The sequence below is a fragment of the Convolutriloba macropyga genome, chromosome 6 (assembly GCF_964194025.1).
Source record: "Convolutriloba macropyga chromosome 6, txConMacr16.3, whole genome shotgun sequence".
Lineage (NCBI taxonomy): Eukaryota > Metazoa > Xenacoelomorpha > Acoela > Convolutidae > Convolutriloba > Convolutriloba macropyga.
The window spans coordinates 36,715,763-36,739,824 of record NC_134473.1 but is presented as its reverse complement, the minus strand read 5'-3'; the positions used below and the strand labels follow the sequence as shown (position 1 = coordinate 36,739,824).

The 24,062-nt window shown below is 36.0% G+C and overlaps 2 protein-coding genes and 1 long non-coding RNA gene across 5 annotated transcripts in view; 1 reads left to right on the top strand and 2 right to left on the bottom strand.

Moving 5' to 3' along the window:
* Positions 1-24,062, bottom strand: part of LOC142341654 (E3 ubiquitin-protein ligase RNF10-like) — a 323,897-nt gene that overhangs the window by 70,857 nt on the left and 228,978 nt on the right. The window lies entirely within an intron of this gene.
* Positions 4,197-9,585, top strand: LOC142340959 (uncharacterized). The gene is made up of 2 exons (XR_012759098.1): positions 4,197-4,810; positions 7,879-9,585. It is a non-coding gene; the product is annotated as an uncharacterized LOC142340959 (long non-coding RNA).
* Positions 14,771-24,062, bottom strand: part of LOC142341653 (uncharacterized) — a 43,126-nt gene continuing 33,834 nt past the window's right edge. For both annotated transcript variants that reach the window (XM_075392770.1, XM_075392771.1), the window contains exons 8-11: positions 18,740-18,876; positions 18,184-18,385; positions 16,167-16,312; positions 14,771-15,828 (exon numbers count right to left, since the gene is read on the bottom strand). In XM_075392770.1, the coding sequence (XP_075248885.1) occupies positions 15,370-15,828; positions 16,167-16,312; positions 18,184-18,385; positions 18,740-18,876 (944 nt within the window). In that variant the 3' untranslated portion in view covers positions 14,771-15,369. The remainder of the gene's footprint in view (positions 15,829-16,166; positions 16,313-18,183; positions 18,386-18,739; positions 18,877-24,062) is intronic.

Sequence of the window (24,062 nt, the reverse complement as noted above, 5' to 3'; positions counted from 1 at the left end):
GTCTGAAAATTATGTTTGTGGGGGAATTGATGGTGACCGGTTATCTAAATGTTAATACCCAAATGCCGTCATATCATCTTTTTCTCTGTGGTACAATTTATTTTGGGTGGGTTTGTTTGTTTTTGCCGTCTAACTTCAATTATAAATTACTGCAAAAAAGTTCTGTTCTTACAGTTTTGTCGTTTTTTTTACTCATATCGGCTGCAACTTGCTGAACTGCATAGAACCTTGCTGGATTTTTTTCCGGATGACGCATTTCAACGTTTTCGGGTCCCCAAAGACTGATGCCAGAACTCGTCTACTCAAGCATCGGATGTCCGCGGATGGTGGCTTCAAGCTGCAGTTGCTGTTGGGTCATCTATTTTTTTTTTTAAAGTTGCTTCGGGCTGTTCGAAAGTTGGTTTCTTTCATATATAATATCAGTGACACACAGTTGGTTCGGTCAGATGATTTACGGACTTTGCAGTGCCAGTTAATTTGAAATAATACTCGTTTTGAATTTTAAAGGCAAGCTAAAGTTCGTAAGTTTTGCAAGAAGTTTCGTATGTTCGTAAAAGGAACGTAAGTTTCTATGACAGGCATGTGCATTTGAATAATTCCTAGTAATAAGGAAATAAGGAACAGTTTAGTATTATAAACAGGAACAAACTTATTCTATGCCGGACTACCCTCAATTCAATTTTTTGCCTGCGCGGCACCAATATAAAGGTGTAAAACACTCTTTCGGATGCTCAATTCGTTTTCTATATAAAGACAACACATAAGGCAACGTATAAGCATTGCGTTCAATTCGACAACGTATTAGCATTAACGATGATCATAGCAACAAGTGGTTTTTTAGACGGCAATTTTTGATGCTCATTTGGCCGGTATTTTGTCTAATAACGCATTAGTTCAATGCCAGTCACCATTTTGTACCAATGAATCCAAAAAGCCGAAAAATATTGAGCCGAATCATGTCTTGTTTGATAGGTCTTATGATTAGATTTACTTGAAATTATGTTAATTGCACTTTTTCCGAGCTTTGTACGTAAATTAGAACGATTTCTATGCGTATTTAAATACTCGATTCTGATTGGTTAATAATCTCTCGCTTTAAATCTATTTAGTTACTAACAAACTGCATTGCTTTTCTCAAACTTTATCAATTATTCAACGTATAGCGTTCTTAATTTTTTCCAGCAGCTGAACTCGTATTACGTTCTTTCTCTCTTTTTTGAACAGATTTTGAGTTCAATTATGATAGATCAAAGGAATGAAAAATGCTGTTTGGGTCTATGCTGTGGTATTCCTAACTTGATGCAACAACAAGGATTTTTTTCTATTTCAATCATTTGTTTTTGTTCTCTTGTCAAATTTGGCAGGTGCCTGTTAGTGATAAATTTGCGTAGGTTCTGCAAGTTTGGTTCTACAATCTCCAGAAATGTGAATTTGCGGCCAAGTATACATGCTGCCAATGTTCAAATCTAGGCTGTAGAATTTTCTAACTGTCAGATTCCACAAGTATCAACATTCAAAATTTTAAAGATTTTGCTAGACGACAGACTCACTTGAATATAGTCACTGTTTGCATATTCTTTCTTAAAAGCTGTGATTTTTTTTAATTAAATTGGGTATTGACCAGTTTTATTGACGGTGATTTGGGTATTAAAATTTTGGTATTAAAACGCTACGGAAGCATTGCTTTTCTCAAACTTTATCAATTATTCAACGTATAGCGTTCTTAATTTTTTCCAGCAGCTGAACTCGTATTACGTTCTTTCTCTCTTTTTTGAACAGATTTTGAGTTCAATTATGATAGATCAAAGGAATGAAAAATGCTGTTTGGGTCTATGCTGTGGTATTCCTAACTTGATGCAACAACAAGGATTTTTTTCTATTTCAATCATTTGTTTTTGTTCTCTTGTCAAATTTGGCAGGTGCCTGTTAGTGATAAATTTGCGTAGGTTCTGCAAGTTTGGTTCTACAATCTCCAGAAATGTGAATTTGCGGCCAAGTATACATGCTGCCAATGTTCAAATCTAGGCTGTAGAATTTTCTAACTGTCAGATTCCACAAGTATCAACATTCAAAATTTTAAAGATTTTGCTAGACGACAGACTCACTTGAATATAGTCACTGTTTGCATATTCTTTCTTAAAAGCTGTGATTTTTTTTAATTAAATTGGGTATTGACCAGTTTTATTGACGGTGATTTGGGTATTAAAATTTTGGTATTAAAACGCTACGGAAGCATTGCTTTTCTCAAACTTTATCAATTATTCAACGTATAGCGTTCTTAATTTTTTCCAGCAGCTGAACTCGTATTACGTTCTTTCTCTCTTTTTTGAACAGATTTTGAGTTCAATTATGATAGATCAAAGGAATGAAAAATGCTGTTTGGGTCTATGCTGTGGTATTCCTAACTTGATGCAACAACAAGGATTTTTTTCTATTTCAATCATTTGTTTTTGTTCTCTTGTCAAATTTGGCAGGTGCCTGTTAGTGATAAATTTGCGTAGGTTCTGCAAGTTTGGTTCTACAATCTCCAGAAATGTGAATTTGCGGCCAAGTATACATGCTGCCAATGTTCAAATCTAGGCTGTAGAATTTTCTAACTGTCAGATTCCACAAGTATCAACATTCAAAATTTTAAAGATTTTGCTAGACGACAGACTCACTTGAATATAGTCACTGTTTGCATATTCTTTCTTAAAAGCTGTGATTTTTTTTAATTAAATTGGGTATTGACCAGTTTTATTGACGGTGATTTGGGTATTAAAATTTTGGTATTAAAACGCTACGGATGCTGCGGGCGTTAAATTCTCACTCACAGCTTTGATCTCTTTTATAACTTTTCGTGTGGCCGGCTTTCCAATTTAAAATTTTTTTAAGTGCAGTAATCTGGTCTGACTTTAACTCGTTTATATTAAACTTTGTCCAGACAGTAATGAACCATGACTAGGTTTTAGTTCGTTGGTAATCAGAATGAAAACAGACATTGATTCAAAAAGGACATTACGGGGCTGCTCAACCAGGTATTTAAAACGCTCTTGAGCCCCATCTGCGCCGTGAGTTTTTAATCTATCTGAGCTTTAACGCACACTTCAATCTGGGTACCTGAGCAACTACTTTCGTTTCAGAAAAATGAGGAAGCATGGAAAAGCTGAATTTCATATTTTTAATAGAAATAGCAGTTCGTTGATAAAATTAGTATAAAACAATTTCTCAATAAGAAATTTCAGATATATGATTTTTTTGCTTTTTATTCACAAATTGGTTCCTGCTGATGGAGAATTTCTTGTCAGCGCATTTACAAAATAACTGTTTCACGATTACTGCATTCACTGATGTCAATTTATTCTGTGTATGAAGTAATTCAGTGTAGAAGCGAAAAAAGACTCTAAAATAATTTTAAAAAAGGCATAAAGAGACCTCTTCGGAAACATCAAACATCCCTTTATATTCTGAAGAAATTGAAATGTCGCATCGAGAATTTTTAAAGTTTTTTTTAAGAGCTTTGCATTAATAATAAATTTAATTGTGATTGTTTCTGAATCATAATTTTTAAACGTTTTATGATAGTGCATTGTGAGCTGACTGCACTTTATTGGACCTTCTTGTTCATATTCTTTAATGTTTAGGATCCCAGATTTAGGCCCTCGTTTAGGATTAAGCTCGACCGAAGAGTGGTGTGAAGAAATCATACTCGAATCAATTTTCCTATAAAATAGCTTGTTCAAATTGACCTCACTGAATAACTGAAATTTAGCTTGACCCAAGTTTTTCACAGTCAACATTAACTTGAAGCCGAATGCAAATGCGATGCTGGATTTTTGTTCGGCCCAAAATTGGAGTCAAAATTGCCGCAAGCGAACCAAAAAAACGCGTACTTTTAAAGTTTCCTTACGCCTATAACGTTCTCAAATTGTATGCATTTCTAGTTTTTTAAGATTTTGAATGCTAAAGGTCTTAATTAAAAAAAGACTGGGCTGTTTTATATCATTCACTTTTTAATATGACCTAGTGTCGGATTTAACTATAATCCTCACAGTGAAAGAGACCCTAAGTCTAGCGCTAAAAACGAATATTGAGATGCCTGAACATGAAATGTATTAACTAATTAGTTTGACTAATACACCTACGATACATCAAACATTTTGATAACAAATTCAAGCGAGTTCATTTAAAATACTATGACCGAATTGCTAATGTTCGGTTCTTTAATTCTTTTCAAATACGATGAGTAGCTGCTGTATATTTATACAAGATACGATCTGAAAGTGCATTAAAACAAGCTCTGTAGCCACAAAAATCAATCCAGACTGGCGCATTTTTGGTGATTTTATTTGTTTTGTGAATACACGGCCAAAATATGCCAATATCGACCCGCGTTGTTATTTCATGAATTATTTAAATGAACGCAATTAGCTTTTAGTGTTCACTCTATTAATAAACACATTAGTTTTCTTTAGTTAATCAATTCCTCAGAACGACAGCTATCGTTTGCATTTGTTTATCCTGGTTAGCCCAAATGACCTCATAAACTTGCCCATAACTCTTGCCTTGAAAGAAGAGTATATTCTACAGAAAGTTTCAATTTATTAATCTTCTTTTACTCATCACATTGAATTTGGCTTTTGTTATTTGCTTACTTCTGATTTCAAACACCTTTTCTCATGATATCTCCGTTTAATTCAGATTCTCTTTAGAAAACTTAATTTATCACTAGAGAATATCATCGAAGAATATTACAATAGAATCTGTTAAATGAGACATATTGAACAGAATCAGAGTTCAACATTTATCATCATTGTTGGTTTTAATTCAAGTAAGCTGACACTCTTTTGGAACAGAAGTGAAAATTAAACAAGGCGGCTCGGTAATGTGCGATGGCACATAAGGTTCCGACCCCGCCCATCCACAATTTTGGCATAATTGTCTACCAAATGAGGAACAGATAGAAGAACCCAAAAATTATTTTTTGCGATTCCCAAAAAAGCCCATGTCTTTTTCAAAAAATTCTGTATGAACGATAAGATAGCCTCCAAAGCAAATAACTCAGTGGAGTAAAAATTGATGCATTAGATTGCTGTAATATGTCAATATTAAGAAAGCGAGTCAAGACGAACAGCAAAATCAAACAACAACAACAACAAACATTAATTACATCAAAAAATTTATGTCCCTCTTAAAAACTAAATTTAATAAAAAAGTCAACATACCGTCGGATAAACCTAAAACTAAACAAAAATAACTTATAAATCACCAGATAACCTGTGCGACCAGTGCATAAAAAGGTTTGGTAACAATTATACAAAAAAGAACAAAAACAGTAAAGTAGAAAAATTAACTTATTTTTTTGAAACAGTTAACTTCAAAGTAATAAATACCATTAGGAATCAATTAATATGACCACAAATTTACGATTACCATTGCCTCTATAGAAGGGCATTAGGACCTGTCCTTATTCATTTCTTAAAGCGGCTAAAAAGAACACCAAAGAACAAACAAAATTTCGAAACAAAATTACATTTAATGTCATGAAAGGCATTAATTACAAAAAGAGCTATTTAAATAGGGTCATTTATTCATAAAAAGGAAGCCCTCAAGACCTGTAATTTTCCAGAATATTTCTTGCATCTACAAAAAGAACGTCAAATATGACAAAAATCACATTAATTTACTTTTGTTTTGTGAAAAACCGGTGTCGAAGCCAGTAAGGTCATAACAAATTCTTTAAAAGATTTTGGGACACCAATCCCCCTTATTCCCTTGACACCCATTATGTCATATTTGACCTGTAATTAACTAACGAGATTAGGTAACAAAAAGAAACATAAAAAGAACAAAATTGCGAAGTTAAAAAGTTTTTTTTTAAATTTTGGAAAACGATTGTTTTCAAAGTCATGAAAGCCATCAGCTATCTACTAATATCAGAATATCGATTCTTCTATTCTTCCATGAAAAACCAATGAAAGCTATCACTATACAGGAAATTTCATAAGACCGAAACGACAAAGTATCAATGACAGTTAGAGACAAAATTAAAAAATTCAACTGATTTCTTCAAGAAAGAGGCGTCGAGGCCATTAAAACGATGATGTATATGTTTCAGGATTTTAATATGTTCAATTGTGCCTTATTCTAAATGCTAATAAGGTGACATGAGAACCGTCAAAAATGTGATAATGTGACAAAATTAGAAAACGTGAAAAACTGGCAAATATCAAAACAAAAAAAAATCTGAAATCTTGTGGTATCAAAGCCAGAAAACAATAACTTCAGGCTTAAAACTGCAACCGAGAATAAATGTTAAATCAGTAGAAAGAAGAAGCAGTCTTTTTTTGCTGACATTAAGCTGGAAGTTGAACAAATTAAGAAAAACGTAGAGGAAAAGTTAATTAAGCCATTATTTATTGAAAAGTCAATTATTTTTAAAAAAAGAAACGACCATAAACTTTCAATTAAAAAACTAAATGCATTAGCTTGAAGCTGCTTAACAAGCGAATTGGTTGGGCCTATCACTCCTGAGCTTTGATTTGATATGTTCTGTTCTTTATTATTAAAAAAAGTCTTTTTTTTAAAAAAAAAGACCGGCTGATTACAACCCGATTTTTTTGGATTGTAACAGTCCAAGAATGGCCCAAAACTAGCCCTGATAATATTTATTGTCCATTAAGTACAATTGATTTTTCGAATGTTGTAGATATAGATAATTTGTTAGTTGAAAACTCAAAATAAATTAAATAAATTCTGCATTTTTGATAATCAACGAGTAAAGTTAGCAAAAACGGCAAGGTTTTATCTACAGTGCACTCTCAGCGGACTCTGAAGTAGAAATAGCCCCCCTCTGAGTCTACAAAGATTGTATGAGTGTTGTTTGGGGGTGTCCTGTCGGCAAATTTAATCAAAGTGGACTAAATTAGCTTATTTCGTGCTGTTTTTGATGAAAAAGGCTAAATTTTGAAATGTTTATCCAGATTTTTTGACCAAAAAAATTAAATCAAAACAATCAACAATGCTTGTTCGTCTTCAATAAATAAAATCAACGACACTATTCTTAAAAATTATAACAAATTTTAGCAAAATTGACGAAAATTTAGGCAAAAATTCCGGAAAATGTGAATAAAAACAACGTGAATTCACTCTTCTTTTCTCAGAAGTTTAAACCTCGATAACACCTGTAGAAAACGAAAATTAAAAAAATCTTTTTAATTCCATATTCTACGCTGGACGAGCTTTCTAATGATACCAGTCTCAACCCTCTACGATGAATATATCGAGCGGCGAAAATTCACGGAACAAAAAAAACCCAGTTGAGTATATAGTTCCTCCCCCCTCAAGAGGGTCGGAACAAATAGTTTAGCAGCAAATACAAACCATTTCACCATTAATTTTTTTTGGTTTTTGCAATGCAGAAAAACTGTATAGTTGAAAAGACATAACTATTTTTTCTGATTAAAAATTATTTTGAAATCTTCAAATGTATCTCCTGTTCAATTTAGTTCCTCATTGTTCACAATTAAAGCCAATTGTTCTGTATCAGAGAAACTAAAAACTAGAAACTAAATGGATTGATAGCGAAATGTCTGTATTTGATTTGTTTTCGCAACGTGCAGTTTGCAGTTTTTCGTTCAAAAAGTGGTTTTGTGGAATGCGCTAATTTTATCTCAAAGTTTTTGTCGAAACCTCTTCGGTCGCCGAATTTTTCAATATTAATAAACCTTACTTATTTTTCCGGTAATTCTCAAAAAAAATTCTTGAAAAATTTGTTGAAACGTTGTTTAAAACCTTTTCTTGAAGTTGATATCCTAACTTTCTTCTGAGGCTTGGCCGAAAATTCTCCTGACAGGTTGAAACGGTTAGCAACCTTTATTATTTGAATTTTTGCCATAGGCTGGGAACTTAATATACGATTGGATTTTACCTCACATTTTATCACCCTCAATATCTTAGAAATGAAGTAGATGAAAAGATGTATGTACATCATGATCCCTGTTTGAAATAGCAGAAAATCAAAAACATTTATTCCCTACAGCGGGACTATTTGTCAGTTACCCCGAAACTAATAAGAATCGTTCTCAAATCACAGTACTTAAAAATTACTTCAAATTACTTCTGTCCAATTTATTTTATTACCAATCCAGCTAAAAACAGGTGCTGCTGTTGCATGCCCTCGTGAACGGATTTTGCCTCACTATGAACTGCTTTCAAGATAGAAAATTTATCCTCTTTTCTTGCCTCTCTTTATACGTCGTGTCTGGCCTCGCTGACAATTTTTGGAGTCCATTTCTGCCGACAGAATTTTCAAAACGAGGAATCAGTGATACAACCATCGGAGTCGTTATTGCAGTTTTCGATGTTGCCTGTTTTGTTACTCCATGTTTAATTTTGGCTGTGGACAACGTCACTTTAAATCGGCATTCTTTCTGTCTGTCTGCTTTAACCCTGGCCATTTCCTGCATAGCTTTTGGACAATTATTATGGATGCAGTCCAATATAGCTCTCGTAACAGCAAGCATATTTTTCCGATCTTTGATGGGAATCGGAAATGCGTTAGCTTGGTGTTCAGGCGCAACAATTTTTCTCTCGCTATATCCAGATGACACTGGAAAAGTTTTTAGCTCGATCTCGGCGGCGCAGAGTATTGGAATGATTTTGGGTACCCCTTTCGGCAGTTATTTTTATGGACTGGGGGGCTACCATTTACCCTTTTCAATATTGGGCTTGAGTGAAATTGTATTATTCGGATTAACTTATATGGTTCTATATAAGGGACAGAACAGGGTGCCTGACAGATGTGTAGAAAATGAGAAAACAATGTTGCAGCAACATGACACGTCAGCTCAAATGTCAACAATAATAACACCAAAAACAACTGATGAAGACCTGGAATGTGCTAAAATGGCAGAAAAGGAATTAGTTTCATCGGGCGAAAGCAACAAAATCAGTTCTGTCTTAGAGTTTCTGACAAACCCGGGGGTTCTCTGTCTATCATTACAGTTAATCATATATGCCTCGACCCTCGGATTCTTTTTTGTTAGTTTTGGACCATATTTGCTGAACGCATTTCAAATTGGTAGCCAAGATGCCGGTTCGTATTTTCTGCCCTTCACTGTAGTGCGTGCAACTTCGGCACCCTTTTTGGGCTATATTACAGACCAGGGCTACGCAGGAGTAATGTTCGCAGTATCCAGTGCAATTCTCGCAGTTCCTTCCTTTTTTATACTTGGGTTGTCCGGAGTTATTGAGTCCTTGAACAATCTGTACCTAGTTGAAACATTGGTAGCTCTTATCGGTATCAGCTCTATGTGTTGCTTTGTGTCATATGTACCACTGCTGCGCAAAATTTATGGAAAAAGAGAGGGGATAATGATGGAAGTTATTAATTCCCAAACATCAGCTTTATATTGCGTATGTTATGGAATTGGAATGGTGTTCGGACAAAGTGCAATTGGTGGACTCGCTCTGCAGTATCTAGGATTTAACAACAGCTGTTTCTTAGAAACTCTGCTGCTGGTGTCGTCTGATATGATCGGGCTATTTTATCTGATTAGAAGTCGCTCGATATTCTAGTAACACGAATTAAATTTTGACCATAAATTTGTATTAAATAATTGCAGCTGATTAAAATTCGATGGTCTGTAGTGTGACGTAGTATGATGTGAATATGCTTGTGGTGTGATATACTATGATATGAACATGCCTGTATTGTGATGGTGTATGATGTGAAAATGCCTGGCACGTGACAAGTTTAAAACCACCCAGAGTATTTTAGTAATGAACCTGAGTATCTCCATAATATCTTGTAAAACCAGTACTGAAACATCATATTTACAAAATAGCTGGCAGATTGCCAGAAAATAGCCGCAATAGATTCGTAGATCGGCAGTCTAAAAAAACAGTAAAGACAGACCAAAAAAATTCGTCTTTTCATTGAAGGCTGATCTGTTATATTTTGATTAAAAATCTGTAAAGTTATTGCTGCCTCTATTAGCTGATCTCAAATAACCTTCATTTAGAGTGACACACACCCATTTGACCTTATCTCTTTGAATTAAAATAAATAAAAGTCAATTTCAAAGTAAGGAAGTCATTTTTGAGAGTGAGGTAAGTCAAGTGTGACCAAAAATTTAATCACGCGCATGAACAAAAGAACTCGCTCCACTAAGAGCAAAAAATGACGTCACACATGCAATTAAATTGAAATTGCATGAACGAATGAACAAAAAGTGGCTGTGACGTCATATGGTCGTAACAAAAATCATGACGACGAAATAAAAAACATAGCAGGACAAGTCCTGACGCACAATTCAAAAAATTTTCATTGACTAATCAGAAAACTAGACCTTGAACGGACAATGAATGGATTGGGAAAACCATTTAGAAAAAAATCCGATCCAAAAAATCAAAAAAACAGTAAAAATCAAAGTGAAATTGCCGCATGTGAACAATAAACCACTAGCGAGAAAGTGAATTTTTGTTCAAACACCGTTTTCTCACTCTACTTTAAATTTAGAGCGAAGAAATTTCACGCCGCAAAACCACTCGCTTTTTCGCTCCACTTCCTGTTTCGGCGTGACCAAAATCACTACTCCAATTTGACTTCAAAAATCATAAAAATGTGTGAACAGATCTTAAAAAAAAAGACAGCGCCCCAATACAATTCAAATTCTTTGAATTGTAAAAAAACCAAGAGAAGGCCAATAATAGCCCCAGCTATCGCTGTTGGGCTATTAATAAAAAAGTTGGTCATTATGCCCAGAAAAGAAACAGAACAGCTATTCAGACTGTTCAGAATAACTTCAGTGTAAAATTAGTGGTGTAAAAATTTCGAAACTGTTGAAACTGAGCTGAGCTGAGCATGAAGCATGCAAAATGCATGCATAATGCATGCATTTTGCTGTAACGACACGTTACCAGTTAAATTAGCTACATACATACTACACACTGTGCGCATACTGCTACTTTCACTGATACTGGATATTTCGGGATCCGTCTGTGGCGCGTTCGGGGTGCGTTCGCATAATTGTATAACCAGAGCAGGTATATTCGCGACCTTCCGGGTCGCTTAACAGGTGTACTCACGATGTCCCGGGTCACTTTACAGGTGTATTTACGATGTCCCGGGTCACTTTACAGGTGTATTTACGATGTCTCGGGTCACTTTACAGCTGTATTCACGATGTCCCGGGTCACTTTACAGGTGTATTTAAGATGTCTTGGGTCACTTTACAGGTGTATTCACGATATCCCGGGTCCTATACTGCTGACATTTTGCAATTTTTCAATGTATTTACTTCTATTCGCCCATATTGTAATTTGCAAAAGTTGTATTTGCCATTGTGTTTAATCTTTTCGATGTAAATTTACTTCTTTTACATCGTTTTTTCAATTAGCAAATATTGTCAACCTAAAATACGTTGTTTTTAACCTTTTGCAGTGCGCGCGCGTATGTGGGTGTGCCCCTTTGTGTGTGCATGTGTGTGTTTATATGTGTGCATGTGTGTGCGTGTGTTTGTGTGTGGTGGGATATGCCAGTGGTGTGATGCAGAATGGTGTGAATATGCCTGTTTTGTGATGCAGAGTGGTGTGAATATGCCTGTAGTGTGATGCAGAATGATTTGAATATGCCTGTTGTGTGATGCAGAATGATCTGAATATGCTTGTGCTGTGACCGACAATCAGCCAATCAGCGCAGAAACAGGTTAAAAACAGTGTATTTTAGGCTGACAATTAGAGCTGAAACAGGTTTAGAACAGAAAGGTTTTAGGCTGACAAGAGGTACACAATAATGTTAATTAAGCTGATAATTGTATGAAAATAGTAATGGACAGATCAAAATCAGGTTAAAAACAGAATAAGAATTTTACTGTGAAAAATAGACTGATCGGTCTATATTTTGACATGAACATAATATGAACAAGTGTAAAAATGGCTATATAGAGTCTATGGATTTACACTGGTTCAGTACAGCAATGCTCTGAATGGTCAGCCCGGGTAGATAATAGTTTTACAGTAATGTTAATTAGGCTGATAATTGCTTGATCGTAGTTATTGACAGATCAAAATCAAGATAAAATAAGAAGTGCAGTTTTACTCACTGATCAGTTAATAAGGCTGATACTTGCTTGATCATAAATATGGACAGATCACAATCAGGATAAAATCAGAATTACAATTAACTGATGAGTTAATTAGGGTGATAATTGATTGATCATAGTTATGGACAGATCAAAATCAGGATAAAATCAGAAGTAAAATTTTAATTTGAAAAAAAAAAAGACTGATCTGTGTATATTTTGACATCAACAAAATTTGTACAAGTCGCGTAAAAATGACTATATACAGTTTCTGGATTTACAATGGTTAAGTACTGAAATGCTCGACGCTCGGCTCGGGTTTGCAGAAAACTTTTTTGAGGACAGTGAGTGATCAATATAAGCTGTGCTTATAGTATTTTTTTTTCAATTTGCAAATGTGAAAGATAAACAGACGTGTTTTTTCCTGGAACAAAAGTAAATGAGAGTGTATCGGATGCCAAAAGAGCAACACTATCAGGAGACCCCACGCAATCCAAACTAAAAATCATTTGACCTCAAATAGATTTTTTTGAAAGTTCTGACTAGCTAACGAGCAATTGAGAGCAAGAACCGCCTGTTAACAATAAGTTCAAACGTGATACTTTTTTCGGTTGTGTTGGTTTCAGATCAAGTTGCAACGCTCGCTAAGGTATGATCATGGCTCACGCTTGAAGTGAAGTTCTTTAACAGTCCATTGCAATTTTGGATTCATTAGTGTGATTTTCTTTGGGATTCTTCCCATCGGTAACTAAGTGTATTTTTCCTGTGGGCATTATTTCCGAAAACAATTTTTGATATTTGTTGGAGATCTCAAGATTTGGTTCAAGACTTGTTACCAAAGTCCAAAGTCTTGCAAAATTACCTAAATTAAATAATTAAAGTCCACCTGGAATCTTATTTCATGGGTTATTTTACCTTCCTGGATTTCAATTGGCAGCTTTTGCAGATAATTTCACAAGCTCAATATTTCAAAATAACTTTATCGATTTTGGACTGTAAAACTGAAGCACTCAAGGTCGAGAGAAAAAGGAATGCTTGAGCTAAATGTTTGTGATCAAGAGATCCAACTGATCAAATTAGAAACATTTCGGATAACAATGGGGAACTGAAAACTTTGCTTTTACAAATTGTCATAAACCTTTATGTACTTTTAGTGAACAAATTTTTTGACACCAGGATGTCTCACTTTTGCTGCAGTTGATGATGATCTTTGTACTTGCTGGTCACAATTGGATGAAATAAAATGTAATAAAAAATTGTACATTTTTCCTGGGGAAAACCTTTTTTTTTCCATATTTGTTTTTCATTTCGAATAAGCATTTTTTGAGGTCTACTTATTAATGGAAAATTAAGGCCATTGTTCACAAATTGATTATCGTTTTCCTATATCTTAAAACACAACTCTATGGTTGTAGAGTTCTCATTATTGAGTCTAAAAGATAAGTCCATAAACGACAATTATGGGAACAAACTACTTAAGTTTCTATTTAAGATCAGTTTGAAACAAAAAACTACGAAACAGATTGGTTTTTAGTTTCACTAGGAATCAGAAATGGCCTCCTATTGATGAGATTAAATTACAATTCGACAAATAGAGGTGGAAATATTAAAAAAAAATTTCAAATAAATCTGAAGACCACTCACAGTTCAAAGGCGGAAAACCATTAACTATCTTTTGAAAATATTTCAATAAACTCATCTACACCCTCTTGAAAGCCAATTGGGTTCGTCAATAAATCTACTAAGTGAAAAACCTTCTGGAAAAACAACAACCACTGGCAAACCTTAAAATTTCACGATTAAACCAATTGGAGCAAAAGATCACAATTTATGGCGTAAAATATGATATAGGTGTACATATTCCTCTTATTACAACGCCAACGGGCAAAAATTTAAAGGTCACAGTCACTATTTTTAGATGCCCAAAAATTTTTAGGTGCCCTACGACCAGTGCAGTCAACAGCAGGTATGCAATCCGCTTGCAATTGATTCCAGAAAATTACGATGTAAACAATAATCGCCTGGCTTCTGACTAAAAATACACGTGCACGGTCATAATGGAAGACAAAACTACAAAGTTCTGAGCATCTAAATTTTTGTTTAGTCAAAATACACGCACAGTGCCATCCGAAATCTTTAAAATTTTCTTTGCATTTGAGCTCACTTTTCGTTCCGTGCCCGTAACAAAGATAATGACATCTGGGCATTATCACATCTGGGCTTGATGACCTGAGCACTGTGCCATCTTGTTTGTTTCCCAAGATCAAGATACAAAGATTTACAATTGGGAAAAACCCATGAACCTTAAACGTTAACTGCCAATTTTTAAGTCACCAGAGGTAAAATATTGAAATTACAAAAAACTGCAAAAAGTTATTGCACATTGTTCACTCATAGCAAGGTTGCTTCGATCTTGACAATGTGCCGTCCCGTCCCTTTACAAGTCGTTTTTGGTTACCTTTCCAGCCAAATAGAAAATCCAGAAAACCAAGCCAAATAACCAGTATGTTTTGACACTTTCGAATTTTTGTTACTTCATCCAATTACTTATTCGCCTGATGTGCTATGTTGTGATCTGTTCTTAACTGTGGTCGTAGAAATTGTGAGTACTGCAGCATCGTTTCGCAGCTAAAACCGCACACCTTGATAGAGCATTTTCATTACCCGATCACACCTTGAAAACCTCATGTTCAAGTCAAAAACTCTTAAAAATCAAATATTTAATTGTTTCAGCATAGTTGGATACAACTTATAATACAGACGCAAGTATAACGCACAGCGTCTACGTACAAATTCAATATAAATAATTTGAAATCATTACAAATTAAGCATCCTTCCCCAAAAATGAACTCCTTCATATCTGCAACGTCATTTGTCATGAAGCACCAACTTCTTACTGGTAGAACTTTAAGATAATTCAGAAACAATAACACGTGAGCAGCATCACGTACAGACTAAAATTGAAACACGAAACTAATTCACATCTCTGAAATGAGACGAACTAACGCATGTTTGATCAATCGTCAAATATTAAAGACATCAAATGAAAATTGATTACACTGCACAACACGAGACAAAATATTAAAGCCAATATTAAAGACAGTTAATACGTTTCATACGTTTCAATACCACTTGACAATGATGAATAGAATCACACTAAGATCACGCTTTGCAAAAACGTATTCAATAGTTTAATATAGTTAGGAAGCTAGCTTCCTCGATAAGATTGGTAACGAAAGAGTTGATGCAAGCGAGCATCGATACAAGGCTAATAACGTTCGTGGTTCCTTTTGTGGTGGTCCTCTTAGTTCCTGGCTTCAATTGCTCCCGTCAGCCCTATATTTGATCCTGGGTTTTGTTGAAACAGTCCAGCTGCTCCGGCGCGCGAGACGTTCACCGATCCAGTCCCCGCGTTTGAAGCACCTACGGAATTCATGTTCATGATTGCATTCAGATCCAGCGCCTCGCAACCTCCGATTCCCCCAGTTGACGTTGCAAATGGCTGGAAAGCAGAGGCCATCGTTGGAATCATACTGCCTTCTTGAGCATCATTGGAGCTCTGGCTTGAGTACTGGATGCCGAAATGAGTTTGAGGCATGTTGGGGACTGGAGTGACCGGCGGCACAATATTGTTCTTCACCTTGCTGTTCCTGGTCAAGGGCACGTGTGGCTTGTATGCCTCAATGGAGTGATGCCAGTTCCAGCACGGCAAGCAGTAGTACGTGAAGCAACTCACCTCTCGACAGAAGTACTGGCCCGGTACCTACAATGACAAAATTTTGCATGAGCTCCGTAATTCAGTTCAACTCGGATTGAATCCATTTAAATTTTACGGGACAATTAAATATCACAAGATGTTGGTACTTCGCAGCCAATTAGGAGCTTCGGATAGTTCATTACTTCTCAGATTGCGTTATAATCTTGAACGATTTCCACCAACTGATTTGTGCCGTACATTCTACATGTATTTCCACCATTCTTCAGTTAGTTCTTCTTGTACTGATCTGTTAGACAATACTTTGCATTTACACTTCTAATAATTAACTTTGGTATGGTAATGTTTTTACTATTTCAAAAGTAGGTAGTTTACATTTACATTACCTGTGCGCACTGGCTGCATAAATGGTCATCCAGATAGGGATCCACCTGTACCTTCTTGCTGAACTTGTTGGCTTTGATCTCTATGAACCCAGCAGACACAGCCTTCATGTACGATCTGTCATTATTGAATGCCACTCTCCCAGAACCTGTATATAAACAAAGCGAAATTGGAGAGCTACTTTCAATTATTCTGACATGGGTATTTTGACATCCCATAACCTGACCTATGCGTCACCCAGAAACAGTCAGCGAAAGCTTGATTTTGTTACATGGCTAACAATTTTATTTTGGTACGAGACATCTGGTTGCCCCAATAACGATAAATTCGATTTGGAGCAGCTGTTTTCGTACAACGTTCGCAGAACATGTGGTCATAAGTATATTCAGAAAGTCAATTTTCTCAAAATAGAATCGTAAGTCATTATTTGTGTACCCGCGTTTGTCAAAGGTTCTGGGTGGTCTATGTTTTGAATACCTCCATCAGTCTTAAAAGCGTATCGAAATTAAGTTCGGATTCCCATTCTTACATCTACCCCTAAACAAAACTGACGTCACTTCTGCTTTAGTCGGGGGTGGGGCAAAATTAACTTTGTTGACTTTAATTCAGGTGCAATTTAATTCAGGTGCTGTAGCCTAGATAGATTTATGGGTGCAAAAATAGTTGACCATGCCGGGATTCGAAACATAGACCTCCTGATCCCCACCACAAGCACTGCAAACTCGACGATCAGTCCGTTCATTTGCTATGCTGCAATCAAATTTATATTAGCAACAAGCTTTACTTATGAGTGAGCACAATAAGAGATCAAAAATGAAGAACGAATGCGTGAAAAAATCACTGAGAAGTCAATGTTCTAGCAGAAAGCAAAAAGCAAAAAATTTGCATTAACAGACCAACTTGTTAATAGTTGCTACGAATTTCATTCGAGAGCAATTAAAATGCGTAAAAGTAGCAGGAAAAGTTACATTTACGCAATAATTCTCCGTTTACAATAACTGTTTACAATACTCCGTTCTTCAAACTTCGTTGCAGAAAAATTATGCCAGGAAGCTATTCGATTTTGAATTTAGCTCCCCGATTTCACTGAACTCCCCGTTACCGGTTATTCCGGTTATGGATGGTTCAGGGGGTAATCCAGTAGGTTAAAGGTTTGGGTCTGGATACATTGTGTTAGGGACAGGTCAGGGTATGGTTGGTACATGTTCGTATATGGTAATCACAAGTCTTGGTATGTCAGGCACAGGTACATTCTATGCAGATTTGGTAGGTAGAGGCGTATGCATCGGTTGCTTTTGGTGCAGGTGCCTGGGACAATTTCCAGCAGGACTTCAAAGTATTTGCAGCACTAGATCCTAATCTACTGCTGGCTCAACAACACCTTGCCGCAGGCGGCTACTTATTAAGGCTTTCGTTAAAACAACCTGTTTTGCAGTTCAAATCTTGGAATTTGGTTTTGTTAATTCAATCCCAGTTTGTCCTTTCCTATACAAAATAAACTTGTAACCATTCCGGAAGACGTTGCACAATCTTCCAATGGGCATTGACAACTATCGGGATACAAAAATCCTATTTATTGATTTTTCCAGAAAGCGAAACAAGAGTTGGAGACAACACGACGCCTTAGGTAATTCAACTGACAGTTAGGGCGATATTTCTACGATTGGTTAAATCTACGATTTTTGGTTATTTACAATTTGTGGCGATTTTGTTCAAGGCTATGTGCTGGGTCCCGGACACCCAGGAGATATCTATTAGTCAAATTATTTAAGTCGTAGTCAAACAAAGTCGATTAGCTCGAAATAGAAATCGGAAATACAAAAGTCCAACCACATCTTTAAACTTCTCACAGTTGGTTTCCTCTTGTACTTCCACTTGTGAAATGTATGTAGCAGGAATCCTAGCTTAGATTATTTCGATACGCTTTTACCTAAAAAAGATTGGTCTATTTGAAGGCGTATCGAAATAATCTAGGAAGCTAGGATTCCTGCTACATACATTTCACTCACAATATCTCACCAATTGGGTACTTGTACTTGTCCGTGTCAATTCCCGCAAAAGTCACTCCCCCGAACAGATCGTTCATAATGTTAGCAAGAGCCTCCGCATTGAGCATTCCATGCAATGCCCCAACGAATACAGTCCTCTGTGTCTCAGTTCGACTTCCTTGTGGCACACGCGAAAAGTTGCTGTCGTTCACAGCCCAAGGAATGACTTGCACCTAAACACGCTAATCGAAGATAAAAGATCCAAACAGTACAAAAATAAAGCAGTTCGTTTCTATACGAACTTCTGCAGCATATAGGACCTACAAATTGCTCTGGAACGGCTAGTGTCAAAACCGAATGGCAACCGAGTCTGCACTGAGAAGCCCGAATCAAATTAAATTTCAAACATTTAAATGCCTTATTTCACAATGGTAACTGTAAACCGAACTGAACAACCTTTATCATGTGCACGTTTTTCTTATTATATACATTTCATAGCGCAACTATCCACGCATTCAGCATTTTGATATTCTAGTCGATTTTGACATTTATTTATTTATCAATCAACGTTTAAAGGATACCAGTACCTCTTTGGAGCGTGTTCGTTTACTGCTGAGCTTGAAGTAGTACTCGCCCGAGTTCTGGCAATTGGTGAAGTCATTCGTACACGCAGTCAACAGAGATCGGATCGCTTTCTCATTCTCGAAGATCAAGTACACGTAACCTGAAACCGCACCAACACATTTTCTCACAGTCAACACACGCCTATCAAATGAACGAAAGTTCCTATCGTCGTGCTTCCTAAATCATACCAGGCAAATTGCCTGAAAATTGCTAACGCTGACATTGACCGATGTTGGGATTACATGCTGTTGGTAAAAAACGGCAATGTCACATGTCACAACATGTTCTAATTTGGTTCGCACTAGTTCCGATAAATAGAAATCAGCCTTTAAATACAGCAATAAGCTAAATACTGATACCAGTTAGCAGTATACACTAAGGAACCCTGATAAAGTAACATTAAGTCTTATTGCCGTGCCCGTTAAGCTTTTAAGACCAATGCTTCGGTCATGTTTTCGGAGTTATATGGTTGCTTTTGACTTGCCTCACTGTTTCAACCGATGGAATTTAGATTTAGATGGGATTAAGTCAGAAATTAACCACACGGAAAACCGAAAATGTGACCGAAGCATTTGTCGTCTCAACAGCTTAACAACCTTTGCACCTTTGGCGTCAAAGTCAGACTCCAATATTTCAAAAACAAATGACATCACCTAATAAAAACCATGCTGGGACCATCAAATAGAGGCAACCACGGCACATTAGAGGGAAAATGAGAGCAGTCATAAGACTAATCTAAACTGCAAAATCAGAACAGCCCAAAAATAAAAACCAAATTTGGCATATTAAATTGAATATTAGTATTTTGTAAACATAGCCAGCAGATTGCCGGAATAGCTGCGAAAGATTTACATGCCATGTAATATAGATAGAAAAAGATGTTTTGCACCGCTCAAAACGCTATAAAATTCAGCGATCACTCCGCAGAAGCTGTTTTATTATGGACCTTGATTACAGAGTTCCTTTGGTTAACTATGGTTAACTATGGACTTCGTTAACTATGGATTTCGTTAACTATGGATTTCGTTAACTATGGATTTCGTTAACTATGGATTTCGTTAACTATGGATTTCGTTAACTATGGATTTCGTTAACTATGGATTTTGTTAACTATGGATTTCGTGCAAAACATTCTACAGTTACGCAATTGCTCACATTTCTGCATGAGTTATATCTGAATTATGACGGAAACGTTGAACAAGTTGTTGTTTATTTAGATTTCAGCAAAGCTTTTGATTCTGTGGACCACTCCACGCTGCTTTCGAAGATTATTCATTTTGGTTTTGACGAAGATTTTGTGAAACTTATTAATTCTTATTTATCATCTAGACGTCAATGTGTTAAATTACATGGTGTTTTATCAGAGAGCCTCCCAGTTAATAGTGGTGTTCCTCAGGGAAGCGTGTTGGGACCGCTTTTCTTTTAATTTTCATTGACGATATGATTGACGTACCCGAAGTATCAAAAATTTTCTGCTACGCTGACACGAAAGTGCTCTGCCATGGCGACCTCTGCTTGAATAGTGCTCAAAATGATCTATGCTCGTTGCGGTTATGGGCTTAGTAACTTTGTCTTTTAATTCAGCTAAAAGCGGTTATTTACATATTAGTAGAAGTACATTGGATAATTTACTTCTTGGTGATGTCGAGATTCCTTCGCTTGATATTACGGATATGGGACTTGAGGCATCCAAAACGTTGAAATGGAGTCTTCATATTCAAACAAAAATAGTAAAAGCTTGTCGATCGTTCAATTACTTGAAGCACAGTGTTCCGTTCAATCTCCCATCTGGAGTTAAATTCAATTTATTCAAGGCTTGTTTTGTCGGTTCTACTATATGGATACCCTGCTTGGTTTCCTGAAATTTCTGATCTACGGAAATTAGAACAGCTCAATATCCATGGCCTGCGTTGGTGCTTTGGTTACAATGACTACTCATCCCTGCTAAAATTATCCAACTCTCTGCCAATATGCTATCAACTCATCGAGCGGGACATGTTGTTACGGCAATCTTAACGAGAATTGCATATCTTTTGACAAATTGGACTCAAGTTGGACTCAAAGGTCTTAAACCTACGAACTCTTGATCGTAAACGTCTGTCACTCACAGGAGCTAAGAAAAGCTAGAAAAACGATTTTTCTGTACATCTTTTCTTAGCCTAACGCATTCACGCAGCCTAACGGCCTAATTGAGAGGAAGTCGGAAAAATTGACTGTCAGCTTTGTGTGAGCAATTGTAAAAAAAGCGTCAGACGAAACAAGCCACACGACGAATCCTGACATACAATCCGAGGAAAAGAAAATTTGACTGTCAGCTTTGCTGTGTGAACAAACGTAAAAAAATCGTCAGACGAAATCCTGTCAAACAACTCAAGGCAATGAAAAACTTCTAACTGCTGTATCTCACCAGCAGATCAACTAAACAGCAGCAAAAAAATATCAAATTGCTGAAACTGATACCTCAACGGTTGATTTTATCCATTTAAATATAAGCACTAACACCTACAAGCCTTGAAGTTTAATAGCCACTGATAAAATTGAAAGCACAAACTTGAAAATTGAAAATTTCAGTATTAGAAACTTTGTCCGGTAACCATCTGCAAAACCCAAAGAGTTTCATTGGACCTCAAAGATTGATAAACTCACAATTGCAAATTTTGAATATTGCCAAAATTCGTGACACTAAATTCTGCAGAACCCTTCTTGAATACTCCATTGCCCTTATTCAACTATGCAGTTACCTCCTATCAAACCCTAGAGTAGGTTCCCAGTCCCCTGAGGCTGCAAAACTTTAAATTTTTCATTTTGGGTAATTAGATTTGCAGTGCAAAACATATAGCTTACAAAAAGTACATAATGTCTTGCAGAAGACCTTTATCAATGTTGACACACGTCAATTTGAGACTGATCAAACGAAACCTCGAAAAATGCAATTAAAACACATAGAGCTCAAAAATTAGTTTTGAGCTCAATGAATTTCAAACCTTCAACGACGGCCTTCTCAGCAGCTGCAGCACAAATAATTGCAAGACTACTAAACCCAGCTGAAGTCCTATATTGCAAACTAATGCCTGTCGATCTTTACCTGTTATCGTTTCAAAAGCTCGTCATAAAAAGTGGAAAATTTTAAGACAGAGCACCTATACAATCCCCAATTCTTTGGACTGGAAAAACCAAGAGCACCACAATCCCCTCAGATTGCAGCTTCGCAGCTATAAACATTACTACTTGGAAAGCCAATGAGACCTGTCATTAGTTAGACAGTGCGACAGAACAAACTTAACCGTCACAATTACAAATAGATAGGACTGCACATAGAAAACATGACTCACTTGAGCTAAATGAAATTCCCCTTGAACCGGCTACGAGAACGGCCGGCAAAAACGAAAAGGCTATTTTTTGGAAAAATTACTATCAAATTCGTCAGAACCCATCCATTGGAAACAAAACCTTAAAACCTAATTCACCCTAGAGACAATGAGACCTGTCATAGATAAATAAGTCAAATCTAAAATTATTCAATGGAAAAGGTGGAATCTTAGTCTTTAAAACTATTCTATTTCCTGCAGTTTTTCTTGCCGAATCATTAGCTCATAAAATCAAGAGGAAAACAGCGAAAAATCAAACTGCCGCACGCAAACTTAATTCCGCTGTCAAACCGAAAACCTTTACAAACTACCAACATTAATTTCTCACTCTACTTAAGTTTGAACCAAATTCACGTACTCTGAAAAATATTACCACTTCTCTTCTTTAATTCCCCAGTGCGACCAAAAACCACTATTTTAATCGACATAACCGACTTCTCATTGAACAAATCTTGAAAACAATGCACCAAAACAATTCAAGTTGTACAGGAGAGCACCTTAACAATAGCCCTTTAAGAGTGCCGTCAGCTGACTGCTCAAAAAATGAACATCTTATATTAACGATTAATTTTAGCAACGATTGTTAATTTTGATAAGTTGAAGTTGACATAGCTGGCAGATTTCCAGAAAATAGCTCCGATAGCTTAATCCAAATTCTTAGATGCCACTGCTTCCAAAAACCGTTCCATTCACTGGTCGATCCTGGAGGAAACAAGCAAAGTCAATGTGAAAATCATTATGGAAAAATTAGGCAGTCATCGGAAAATTTTTTGGATCCGATATTTTTAAATCAACGTTGAAATATTTTACTTAGTGCAGGGCCAGTCCTTTTTGGTTTACAACTTGGTCAAGTTTGCCTCTGGATGAACCTTTGCATAAGGAATTTTCCGTATTAAAAATTCATACGATTTATCAAAGTCATGGCAATCGAGTAATTATGGCATTAAATTGTCGGTTGTTTAATATTCCAGAAAATTTTGCAAAACAGAAAAATGGGTGTTAGAAAACATTGTTCTGGTTCTTAGATGTTGCCAGTTCTAGGTATTGATCAAAATACTTCTAGGTATTGATCAAAATACAAGTTCTCTGATCAACGTGGTTACACGATGCAATCATTTCGTATTGCATGGTATTAAAGTTATTTTATCAAAACTTTAAAACTAACATGAAAAATTGACAAAAGGTGCAAAAAGTTGGAAAAAGCTGCCAAAAAATCGACAAAATAGCTGCCGACCTTATTTGGTAGTACTCTTTTGAAATCGGTTTATTTTCTAGGAATATTACCTGCCTTATGCGTTCACAGTCATAGACAAAAAGTTCAACTATTACTAGAACTAAACAACAAAAAGACAATTGAAGTCAAAAACTGGTTAAATAAGTAAACTGGATTTATCTAAGTCATGGCAATCGAGTAATTATGGCATTGAGTAATTTGTCGGCTGTTTCAATATTCTGAAAAATTTAGCAAAACAGAAAAATGTGTATTAGAGAACATTGTTCTGGTTCTTATTTGTTGCCAGTTCTAGGTGTTGATAGAAAAAAGTACAAAGTTCACTGATCAAAGTTACATGATGCAATCATTTCGCATTGCATCGTATTGCATGGTATTAATGTTAAATGAAAACTTTAAAACTGCAAAAAGTTGGAAAAAGCTGCCAAAAACTCGACAAAAAAGTTACCGACCTCACTTGGCAGTACTCTTTTAAAATCAGTTTAATTTCTAGGAATAATAACTGCCTAATGCGTTCAGTCATAGACAAAAAGAGTTCAAACTATTACTAGAACTAAACCAACAAGACAAACGAAGTCAAAAACTGGTTAAATATCAAAACTAAGAGCCCAATAATATTCATTTTCGAATGGCATTTCGGCGAATTGTGCCGCGCCATAGTTAAATGAAATCAATTGCAAAAAATCG